At 45.2% G+C, this 11,262-nt stretch overlaps 1 protein-coding gene across 4 annotated transcripts; it reads right to left on the bottom strand.

Moving 5' to 3' along the window:
• Window positions 1-5,514: 5,514 nt before the first annotated feature.
• taf6l (TAF6-like RNA polymerase II, p300/CBP-associated factor (PCAF)-associated factor) lies at window positions 5,515-11,238 on the bottom strand. 4 transcript variants are annotated; one of them, XM_085451838.1, is made up of 12 exons: window positions 11,218-11,238; window positions 10,295-10,461; window positions 10,118-10,204; window positions 9,884-10,034; window positions 9,719-9,769; window positions 9,458-9,552; window positions 9,315-9,389; window positions 8,821-9,041; window positions 8,410-8,542; window positions 8,038-8,166; window positions 6,791-7,287; window positions 5,515-6,707 (listed from the first exon to the last, which is right to left on the bottom strand). In XM_085451838.1, exons 2-12 carry the CDS (start codon window positions 10,439-10,441, stop codon window positions 6,374-6,376), a joined length of 1,920 nt encoding a protein of 639 aa, XP_085307964.1. In that variant the 5' UTR covers window positions 10,442-10,461; window positions 11,218-11,238; the 3' UTR covers window positions 5,515-6,373. The 4 variants fall into 4 exon arrangements, with proteins under 4 accessions (XP_085307964.1, XP_085307963.1, XP_085307965.1 ...); XM_085451837.1 differs by lacking the exon at window positions 11,218-11,238 and adding an exon at window positions 10,941-11,211; XM_085451839.1 differs by lacking the exon at window positions 11,218-11,238 and adding an exon at window positions 10,941-11,211 and having other exon boundaries at window positions 6,800-7,287.
• Window positions 11,239-11,262: the final 24 nt, after the last annotated feature.

Here is an 11,262-nt window from a genome sequence, read left to right as displayed (position 1 = left end):
CCAGCATTCCCCTTACTGGTTATAGAAACTACCAGTGGGGTTATCAACATTCTGTTTCCCAAATGTTCCAAAGAAGAAAATCCACTGGATCACCATGTTGTTCCTCATTACAGTCATTTATGATAACATACTTGTCATAAAGATGTGGTAACACTACAAATTATCATGTATGAAAAGAATTTAGAAGGAAATGTCTATTTTAGAATAAAACACAAAACCCATGTGTCAGAGTGTGGTTTGTGGCACGAGTGCAGAGGAGGGATGGGGCAGCGGGTTGAGGGGGCAGGGCAAGGCTGGTAACCCTCATCCAATCATGTCTGTGAAGATTCTCAGTCATCCAGGTCATGGTAATCTAAGCAGCTTGCAAAGAAAAGTGTCTGGACTTTTCTTGAAGACGTTTCACCTGAGAACCTTCTTCAGTTCTCAGAGCAACTGGTGGACAGTCCCAGATTTTTAAGCCCTACTGGGAGTGTCCCTAAAGAGTTGACCCACTATTGATCATCTGCCTAATCACATGAGCCAAAGTGTGAAAACAGGTGTGGGTCACCATCAGCTGAGGTAAACCGTTGTAAGAACTTGCCCCAGCCTATCATGTGACTTACTGAGATCAAATGACCCAGGATGTGAGAGGGCGTTAACTGGGCGGTTGGTGGTTTTATCTCTGATGTGCGGTCTGCGTGCCAAAATATCCTCGGGCAAGATGCAAAACCCCGAGTTTGTCACGGTGCCTCGGCCCTCTCAGGTTGATTTGCTGCTTTCTCTCTCTCCTCTTGTCGCTCCATCTCTCCTCTCTTTAGTGTGTGTGGGAGTAGTCTGCTTTTGGTACAGAAGTGGGACTTTTCTGAGTTTCCCACCTTCTGACAGTGCTCAAATACAGTAGAAAAATGTTATAGAAGAACTAGTCCACTTACATTAACACCTATTACAGTCGACAGTATCGAACACTGAGGTCTAGCAGGACAAGCACAGAGATGAGTCCACTGTCAGAGGCCATAAGAAGATCATTTGTAACCTTCACTAAAGCTGTTTCTGTGCTGTGATGAGCTCTGAAACCTGACTGAAACTCTTCAAATAAACCATTCCTCTGCAGATGATCTGTTAGCTGTTTAACTCTTTCAAGGATGGCTTTTTAAGTAATGGTTTGATTACTATGACCCTATTATCAACCTTGTCATATTTAAGATTGAAGCATTAATTAATTGTAGTACTACAAGGAAAGAAGAGAAATACACTTATTTGGGAAATTCCTTTCTAACAACATGATGAGTAACGATAAAGAAGCTACTTTTAGCTTCTCACTTAGTCATACATGTTTGATTTGACTGTTGTTTACATCAGAGGCTCTTCCCGACACAACCCCAAAGGGATTTGGCTCCTCTTCAGAGCAAGGCAGTGATCTTTCACTTCTTAGGCAAATGTGTAAACCACGTCTTGTACTACTACTAATGGCTATAGCGTCAATGGTTGTCTGTCTCTCTGTGATAGCCCCGTCATAGACTGGTGACAATGGACGGCTGTCAGAGGTCGACCCATAGCAGCTAGGATAGGCTCCCCCGTGATAGTGAAGGGGACAAGTGGAAGATGATGGACGGATAGATGGGTGGAAGGTGAAGCCTGTAATTTCCTGCACCCAGCAGTAATGAAATGCACCATACACACATTGTGGTGAGGTGACACACATTATATCACCTCACCACTTTGATTATGATGTAATTCATAATCAATTAATATTTGAAAGTTAGTGAGTATGGGCCATGAGATGGGAATTCGCAAAAGTCAACAGGCCATGAGGAATCAAGTAATAATCCTGGCTAATTTCTATCAACATGATTGGGGAGCACATTTGAAGCACTATGTGACAACCACCTCATAAGAGACAGCCTACAGAGTGTAGATGCTTAGGACTCTTCATTATTTGGTTTTGGAACTGAAAAAGCTTGGATGGTGAAATGTCTTCAAAAACTTAAAAATGCTTTCTTTTCAAGCTCTTAAGAAGAGGGAGGATCATTGAATCAGCATAACCTGTCTGCAGTGGGGGAAAATGCAAGCAGGTGGACTATATCTTATGGATATAAGATGCCATTTTAAGTAGAAGGGGGAGAATATAGCCTCTCCCTCTCAGGGGCCAGGCTGTCAGCTGCACCTCCCCAGGAAAGGGATGAAGCAGTGACCTGCTCCCCCGGGACAGAAGATCCCTCAAACAGGGGGTGCGGGATCACTGAGGGCATGAGGGGCCACCAGGACCAGCCTTGCCTCCTCGGTCTGGACCTGGTGGACGACCGAGGGGAGGAGGGAGAAAGGAGGGAAGGCAATACCTGGGGCATCCCACCCTAGGGGAGGGTCATGTCCTTTAAGGAGAAAAACAGGAGGCAGTGTGTTGACTCCATGGAGGCAAAGAGGTTGACCTCTGCCCACCTGAAGCCGTGGCAGATTTGTTCGACCACATAGACCGCCGCAACCATGCTGTCCGTCCTGATAATCTGACCGAGGAGACGAATCACGTGGAACCCCTGCAGTCGAGGCAGAAAGTGCCAAAGCGCCAGGAAGACGGCGTGCAGTACATTGATATGGTGGGACGGTCTAGCAGCCGTTGACCCCACAGTCCTCGTGGACTGCACCCTTCCCCCCTTCACTCCAGAGTTTTGTCATATCCTATATGACCTGGCACGGGGTTCAAATGAGCCACCTGGATAATCATCTCAGCTTTTTTTTTTTTTTGCAGCTTCTGGCATCAACAGCTGGGTGTGGTCTTCCCGTATGTGGGTGTCAAGCTGAGCGCAACACAAACATTGCATGTCCCTGCCAGTTGTGAACACACCCGCACACACAGCCCCATTAACCTACTGAACCCGGGCCAATCAGCTCCCAGACTCAGGGATGCGCCGGAGCTAACGCAGCCTTCAGTGTAAATGCTTTATCCACGTATTTCATTTCCACCGTCCCATAATCACACCTGTACCCCTTTGGCAGACTTTTAAACCCTGACCCTTTGCTGATAGTGTGTGTCACTATCAGCCCCCGGTTCTAATATGGTTGTAAGCCACAGAGGGGGTTTCCTACAATACCAACTGTCTGCCAGCTATAACCCAGTTTTGAGATCCATCCTCAGACACCTTAACAGACAAGTTCAACAATTGTGCTGCAGTGATTTCAATGGACTCCAGTTTGTTCATGGAAATGGGAGTTTTCTAATTATGGAGTTACAAATCTGTAGTTTTATTAAATAATACTGCTTCAACAAAGTATTCAGCTAACTCTGTAAATACATATGCAAGTTATATTTTTGTTTTTTATTTTTTATTTTTTATTTGTTCATCAAGAGATTATGCAAACTTACATACATTGTATTGTATGCATCTTACATGACATATTTTCTCAAACATTTCTTCCCCAATCATTTTAACTTTTTCTTGTTAAACAAAAGACAAATTAAAATACAAAAAAAACATCATACCAACACAAGAACAGAAAACTGAGAAAAGAAAGAAAAAAAGAAGAAAAAGTGAGTAAAAAAAATAAAGTAAAACTCAAATAATAATAGTAATAAATTAAAAATTAAACACTATATAAATAAAATAAATTAAAAAAAGAAAAAAAGGGGGGGTGCTTAAATCCTATGCCTACCTTTAAAAAAAGTAAATTTCAAATTCTTTTCAGTCCAGTCGGTGGGTAAATTGCATTGTTCTAAGGAAAAGATTTGAGATATTCCACTTGCAGATAATTTTTACAGAACTACCTTTCACTTTGAGTGAGATCTTCTCCACCCTCAGAAATGCCCGGACAGTATTAAGCCATTGCGATGCAGATGGAGGCGTGGGAGATTTCCAAAGGAGTAAAATACAGCGTCTAGCAAGAAGGGAACAAAAAGCCAAGATCTGTTTGCAGCGGAGTCATATTTGGAACTCCAAATATGGCAATTAGAGGATCTTCAAGGATCTGAATTCCAAAAAACCCTGAAAGTACAGAAAATAATTCACTTCAAAATTTGTTCAGACTTGGACAGAAGAACAACACATGGCTTAGATTGCAAGGAGAGGTCACATTTATAACTAAAGGAAAAAGTTTAGATAAACGGACTCTGTCTATTACTTTAAAGTACAAGCTGTAGCACATGGTGTACTTGAGCGCATGATGACATTCACCTTATCCCAGCATGATTCAAACAGTTCAACACCTAATTCACGCTCCCAGGCGGTTCTGATTTTACCTGAAGTCAGATTTGGTCACCATAAGCGTTTGATGTATATTTGATATAGCTGATTTTTGATTGGGCCTAACAAGCAGAAGGTCAACCCATGGAGGATCAGCAGGGAGAACTGGGAAATTTGGAAACAGTGATGAGACACAGTGTCTAATTTGCAAATAGAGAAACCAGTGAGAAGGAGGTAGGTCACATTTTGAGCTCTGAGAAACTCAGAAGGACATCATCTTTGTAAAGGGCTCTCATGGTCTTTGTGCCTCTTTCGTGCCAAATCAAATAGGCAGCGTTAGTAGTGCCAGGGGAAAATAGAGGATTCCTTAACAATGGTAACCTGGTAGACGGCGATATGAATTTAAAATGCGACCTGAACTGAAACCAGATCTAAAGTGTAGAGAGCACCGCAGGATTTGAAGCAACAGAAGATGTTTTAATGATGAAGAGATAAGGGAGGCAGGAGAAAAGTATGGAGAAATTGATTGAATCTCAAGTTTACACCAAATCAGGTTGGGTGAATTTAGCCAGTAGGCCAGCTTATGAATATGTGAAGACCAGTAGTACATTAAAACATTTGGTAGGGAAAGACCCCCATCAGAGGTAAACTGTTGCAATAAAGAGAGCCTCAGTCTAGGGGCCCTTATCTTTCTTGTAATGTGTTTTTCTGGATGTGTGGTTCATATTCTGTCACTCAGAGGCTGTTCATTCATGAGTGAGCAGACTCACAAATTCAGCAGGGGGGTCATTTATATACTTTCTATATAAACAGTAGAGTTACATCAGTTCTGGTGCATCACAGCTATAAAAACGGTGCTTGGTTATCCTTGGTTGGAATAATGACACAATGGTCAGCACTGTTGCTTCGTAGCTTAAGCCTTGCATGTTCTTCCTGCGTCTGCACGGCTTCTCTCCAGGTACTTCGGCTTCTCCAAAAGTACAAAGCAAAATAAAATATAACCTAAATAATAATAAACAAACATTTAAAGTTAAATTCAAACAGATTGCACTTAATGAATGATTAAATAACAAAATGCCTTCTATATCGTTCTGATGTTGTGCCAAAGTCGGCCAAACGAGTCTGTTTGAAAATGTGAGTACAAAGTACAGATATTACAGATTTTTAACTCCTCCTACCCCGAGCGGGCGCCCACGGGGAAAACAACATATCAGACACACCTGCTCTCCTTCATTCTACTTGATGCTGTTTCTTCATAGAAAAGCAAAAAGAAAAAGTAGTATCTGTTCAGAGGGTAGCATGTAGCATCATAGCTAATACACCAGTAGTGATCTACTGTGGGAGGCAGCACAGATGTGACCTCTGACCTGTCTCCTAACATCAGCAACAAGTAAATATTTATTCAGTCTATGAAAAACAGTCATTAACAACATATCCCATCTTGCTCCAACATTGTCCTCAGCAGGTATTCACTGATATTATGAGTTTAATCGACACTAGCACAAGCTAAACAAGAGTTTCAGGAAAACATCAAACAGTGGAAAAAACTAAATGATGGAAAAACGTGTCAACTTGAAAGATTTATTTAGGGAAGATCACAGCTCCCTCTCTGCTCCACACACATCGCAGGATTTTGTCCATTCTCCAATGAAAGTGCAGCAGACACGTCGGCGCTGTGATCCAAACGTGCTGGTCCTGACATGCATGCAGCACATCCAGCTGTTGCTTTTTACAGGGACCAAAACTGACTTTGAGTAAACAAATAGATTTGTTACAAGAATAACAGATTAATTAAAAAATGAAGCAGTAATGAAATATTGGCAGAATGATCATTTGGCGACTGCAGTAAAGATTTCCCACCAGCATGAGTGAGCTGAGGCTAAACAGGCCCGGCAGTAACTGTGGAGACGTGCAAGGCAGCAGAGGCCCAACAAGCTGTCACGTGTTACATTTCATGCTCTTATTCCCAGATGCTGACAGTCAGATATTGACTAGCTGTTTAATTAGCATGTTTAGAATCTCTTTGGGCCTCATCTGTATGTTCATACATGTGAGTGGCAGCTTAGCCCTGTGTTGCCTCTTTACTGGCAACATCCCCTAAAAACTCCAGCAGCTTAATCAGAGCAACGTGTGCCTGGAAGAGTCTGCAGCAGTCAGACTAATGTTAGCTCATACAGTCTGTGACACACACACACAGACACACACACGCGCACACACACACACTATAGAGGCAGGTGAAGGGAGTAATGTGAACATGTCCAGCGACGTACAGGTTTGCCCACCCTGCCGATGACGGGCAGTTTGTGTGCATAGGTACGTGGTGGAACAGCAGAAACAGGCGGAGTTGTTGCAAACATTGTCTGGAAAGGGCGGCGGCCTTGACAACGCTGGCCCATTTGCCGCCCACCAATAAGAAAGGAAAATGCAGGAGGTGTGGTCTGAGGTGAGGTGAAGCGAGCTTTGGGGAACACTTCACGAGACAGACCAGCTGAACGTTGGCGTGAACATGATGAGGAGGATTTGGAGCGCTGCATAGACGAGGCACGAGGCACAGCCCTGGGTAGACACACAAAAATAAATCAGCACAAACACACACACAGACACACAAAGATAGATAGGTGCTCCTCTGGTTGCTTTACCTAACTGACCCTGTGCCTGAAAGACTCGGCGGAGGTGGATCGGTGCGCGGACTCCCGTCCTGCCTGGGGCTGATGTTGAGGTTGGCGGTGAGCTGTGGCATCTTCCGGGTGGTGTCGAGGTTGGAGGCGGGGCCGGGAGGTTCCTTCCTGGAGTTACTAAGCTGGGATGGAGTGCAGGGCGAGTGGGTGCCAAACCCTGGTCCTGTGCTAAAGCGGACAGCCAGGCTGTCGCCGAAGAAGGAGTAAAGCTCACAGTACATGGCGGGGAGAGGGACGGGGGTCCACTCCTCCCAGTGACAGCCGGCCCCACCCACCTGGAGGTGGCTGGCAATTCCAAGGGCAGCTTCTGACAGAGGCTCTGGAGGTGGGCTGAGTCCCGGAGAGTTCACCCTGTAGCTCGCAGCTCCCACCACAGAACCCGGATGAGCACCGGAGTGTCCCTCTGCTGACTGCGACAGAGACAGCGCCTTCATCTTTAGCAGGCGCTCCACTGCCACCTGCAGGACAAAGAGGGGAAGTGGCGACGTAGGTGGGACAAGATGAACTCAAATTATGATTTAATTCGTTTTTAATCACAAGCATCATTAGGCATAATGTCAAGATTGAGCTCATCTGTTAGTTATCCTCAGCACAAATTTGGGGCTCAACATCTTCATTAAATCAGCATTAACCACACACTGCTTTGAAGTTCTTGAAGCATATAGAACAATCCCTGATCCAGGGCCAGTTAACCTGACCTGCATGTGTGTGGACTGTGGGAGGAAGCTGCAGAGAAGACTCAGCTACAGAGGAAACTGCACGCACAACGAGCCAAGCTGAGGTTTAAACCAGGAAGCTTCCTGCTGTGAGGCAACATTGCTAACCACTCAATTTATATTTGACAATAATTCGTTATTTTATGGCTCCCAGAACTAAGTTTGTATATTGTCACAAGCCGTTTTATTAGGTACACCTTGCTAGCACCAGGTTGGCCCCACTTTTGCCTTAATTCTCCATAACAGAGATTCAAAAGGGTGCTGGAGATGTGGCACATGTGGCAACTGCAGCTCACAGCAACATCAGAACGAGCACAAAGAGGAACAGCTGGAGCAGATGTGGAAGTTGACTCCAGTGGACCTTCAGACCAACCAATCAAGATTAACCTCATTCTGTTTTTAAAGTAATTTTCTACACTTAAATACTTCATTAAGTTGACTAATGACAGTCTATCAGTGTCTGAAATCACCCAAAGCAGCAGCAGTACTGACCAGGATGGCTCCGTAGACCTTGTGTCCGTCAGCTTTCACCTGGGCGTTGGACACAGAGTAATCATCTAACACAGCCTGGAGGTTGGCCCAGTACGCAGGAAGGTGTGGAAAGAGGACGCGCTCGACAGCCTGCCAGCAGAAACCGATGAACACAGAGAGAGGAGCATTCAGGACACAGGAGGGTAGCAGTGGAGCACTCAACAGCAATAAAAACAGTAATGACATGCAGGTTTGCAAATATTTCACAGCTAAATAATCAAGATGTGAGACTTTTCATTTAGGGAATGATTTGTTTGAAAATATCGACTGAATATGGGCCCAATCTAATCTATAACTGTCAAATATTTACTAATGTAGAAGCTGTGGCCATACCTTCCATCCCAAAGCATGAAGGCCCACAACAGCTCCATAGTGGGAGCACAGTGGTCTCACTGGGTCAGACAGAACCTTCTGGAGCGACAGCACGATCTGGTGGTAGAGACCACTTACCAGATCACCATGAGTCCTGCAGAAGAAACACCAGAAAGAAGAGCGACTGTTGGATTTCCATTTTTAACGCAAACGCCGAGTGAATGTTAATGTTGCCCTTAGCAACAGCCTGCTAACATTAGTCAGACTGGTAACATTGTAGCAACACAGGTTCTTTGTGAAATGATGCTGCATATTTACTGTAAAACAGGCTAACACTACAGTAGTTTTGTATTCTCAACACTGATGTTAAATCCTGACTGGCTAACAATTTTAGTCCAAGCTTGCCTAAGCATCCACGGAAAATCTGCTCACCAAAAGATGTGGCTGAGGAGCAGGGCAGCGTAGTCCCTGAGAGTCCAGTGGTCGTTGAGTGGGTTGATGGAGGCTGCCAGTGGCTCTAGGATGCAGTACATGACACTGGAGACCAGGCTGCGTACATACGAGCCCAGGTACAGGTAGGGATTCTGGACCAGGCTCTTCACCATGTGCATTAGTCTGTTAAGCTGCTCCAGGTCGTGGCTTACCGACTTTACCTGGACGACAAACCGAATCCATGATCAGCTGAAACACCGGTCAACAGGTTCAGGAAATCTACATCCTAACTGACGACATAATCAGAACCTTCGACGCCGTTCAAGCCGAGGACACGTAGGTTACCGTGTAGAGTTAAAAGCGCTTCCAGTTATGAGATAGGTCTGATTCATGTGTCATGCTACGATATTTTCTCTTACTAAACACACCAAGCATTCCTAACAAAACTGGTGATGAGAATCATAAATGCTGATTTGTGTAACCCTAAAACTTACTCCACTGATGACATAAACAAAGTACGGAAGCAGGGCTGCAATCTTGGAGTTAGACTGGAGGTCCAGCAGAGCCACCTGAAACACACACGAGCGTCGTTTAGCCTGTTCACAACAAAAAGTCTGCTCTGTCTGTAGCAGCTCACCTTCATGAGATGCGGGTCCTCTCCTAAGATGGCCCTTGTGATCTGCTGGTAGTACTTCAGTAAGTCATCTGACAGAGACTGTACTGCTGTAGGAACTGGGACAGTTTAACACAGACAAACACTGAGATTTTCTAACAGGATAACAATGATGCTCTCAGTGAAAGGTGGAGCTCAGTTTTTAGAGTATTAGCTACTTTATTCTATCTACAGGTCCAAGTACAACAACTGTGGGTTAGGTTATGCCTGCTGTGTGCGTCTCACCTGTACCCTGAGGCTCCAGGTTACCTTTACCATCCAGGTATGACACATTGACTGCAGGCAAACATGAAACATCATTAGTAAACTCATCACGTGAATATGGATATGACAGAGCATAGAGAACACTACAGGATGAGCCTGCGTGTGGAACGTAGCAGCGTAGCGTACCTCGCACCATGGTCTCAGCACAGCCTTTGGGGATGTTGGTAGCCAGCGCCAGCTCGACCAGATTGACGTCCCGATCCTCAACAAAGAAGAGCTCGCCTTCTTTCACTGAACGGAAAGGCAGCGCATCCTGGGCTCCATAGCCGCAGATGGCCTGGTAAAGAACAGAGACAGAAACATGAAGGAGTTCCCTCACATCAGACCTGAGGGAGATCGGATATGGAAATTACACGCTACCTCCACGTTGCTCCAGCGCAGAGCTCTGTTGAAGTCCTCCACCGTCAGCTTCCTCCTCTTGGCGTGTCTCATAAACTGAGAGCTGCTCTGTTGGGGACAGCAAAACATTACCACGTACACCTAACACGAACTTCTCCCAAAGTCAGAACATTATCTATGCATCCAGGCATCACTGACCTGCGTGGCCTCCCTGAGTCGGTAACACACGTCCTCGGCCAGCAGAGCCGCCACATCATCACCGAGCTCCACACCTGCGCCCTCCGCCATCAGTCTGACAGACTCCCGGGAAACCTCGGCGAACCGGCGCTCCTCCCGGTCCGCCATGTTCACCGAAATCACTCAAACTAGCAAGAAAGATCACGTTACGCTCATGCCTTCTCTGCATCTCACAGCAAAACATCGCGTTTGGCGGTAAAGCTTAACGGAACTTCATGCGTCCTCGGGTACACACTACAGGGTTAGCTAAAACATACGTGTGTCTATAAACGTCTTCACTGTGGACCGTCACGTATTGGGGACCTTTTTCAGCTGTGGCCCGTGGTTTCTCCGAACCACCGCACTCATTCAGCATGCTAACAAAGTCAACTCTGGTTTTATTCAGTTAGCTGGAAGAAACCACCGCACTTTGAAAGAAACCACGATAACAAACCTATTACAATACAGTAACGAATGAAATGACCGTTGTGTCTTTATAAAACTGTCGCATCAAATACAGCTAAATACAGCTACAGTTAGCTAAAATACATGATGCTAAAAGCTAGCATCAGAAGGACAGAAAATACAACACCAGGCCTTCCCAGTATCATGCAACGTTAGACTTTACCTTCTAAACTGGAACAAAGGGGGACTGGAGGTCTTTAGCGCCTGAAATAAAGTTCACACCAGGGTAGCTGTCCGATACACTAGCAGCTCCATAACATCAAGCTAGCAATCATGACCAAGACATCCGCTGTACCCTTCAAAATAAGGCAGCGAGGTCCAGTTTATTTTCTCACAATATCGTCCTGACGAAACACCTCAGAGGTGCAATTTAACTAAAGCCTAAAAAGATTTAGCTCTATGCTTACAGCCTCGAGCTACCTTTACCCTCCCAGGTCTACCTGTTGACGCTCTGTAGCAGGAGGTTAAGGCCAGTGATTGGCTGC

Source organism: Copadichromis virginalis, linkage group LG3 (genome assembly GCF_057382275.1).
Source record: "Copadichromis virginalis isolate Kocher_CV1m ecotype Utaka linkage group LG3, C_Virginalis_male_GT1.1, whole genome shotgun sequence".
Taxonomy (NCBI): Eukaryota; Metazoa; Chordata; class Actinopteri; order Cichliformes; family Cichlidae; genus Copadichromis; species Copadichromis virginalis.
This window is presented reverse-complemented; position numbering and strand designations above follow the sequence as displayed.

Coding starts and splice junctions, on each gene's coding strand:
- taf6l (XM_085451838.1), bottom strand. CDS start 10,441: ATGGCGGACCGGGAGGAGCGCCGGTTCGCCGAGGTTTCCCGGGAGTCT. Junction 10,205..10,294: donor GACTCAGGGAGGCCACGCAG/GTCAGTGATGCC, acceptor TGTCCCCAACAG/AGCAGCTCTCAGTTTATGAG. Junction 9,042..9,314: donor TTGTTTATGTCATCAGTGGA/GTAAGTTTTAGG, acceptor TTTGTCGTCCAG/GTAAAGTCGGTAAGCCACGA.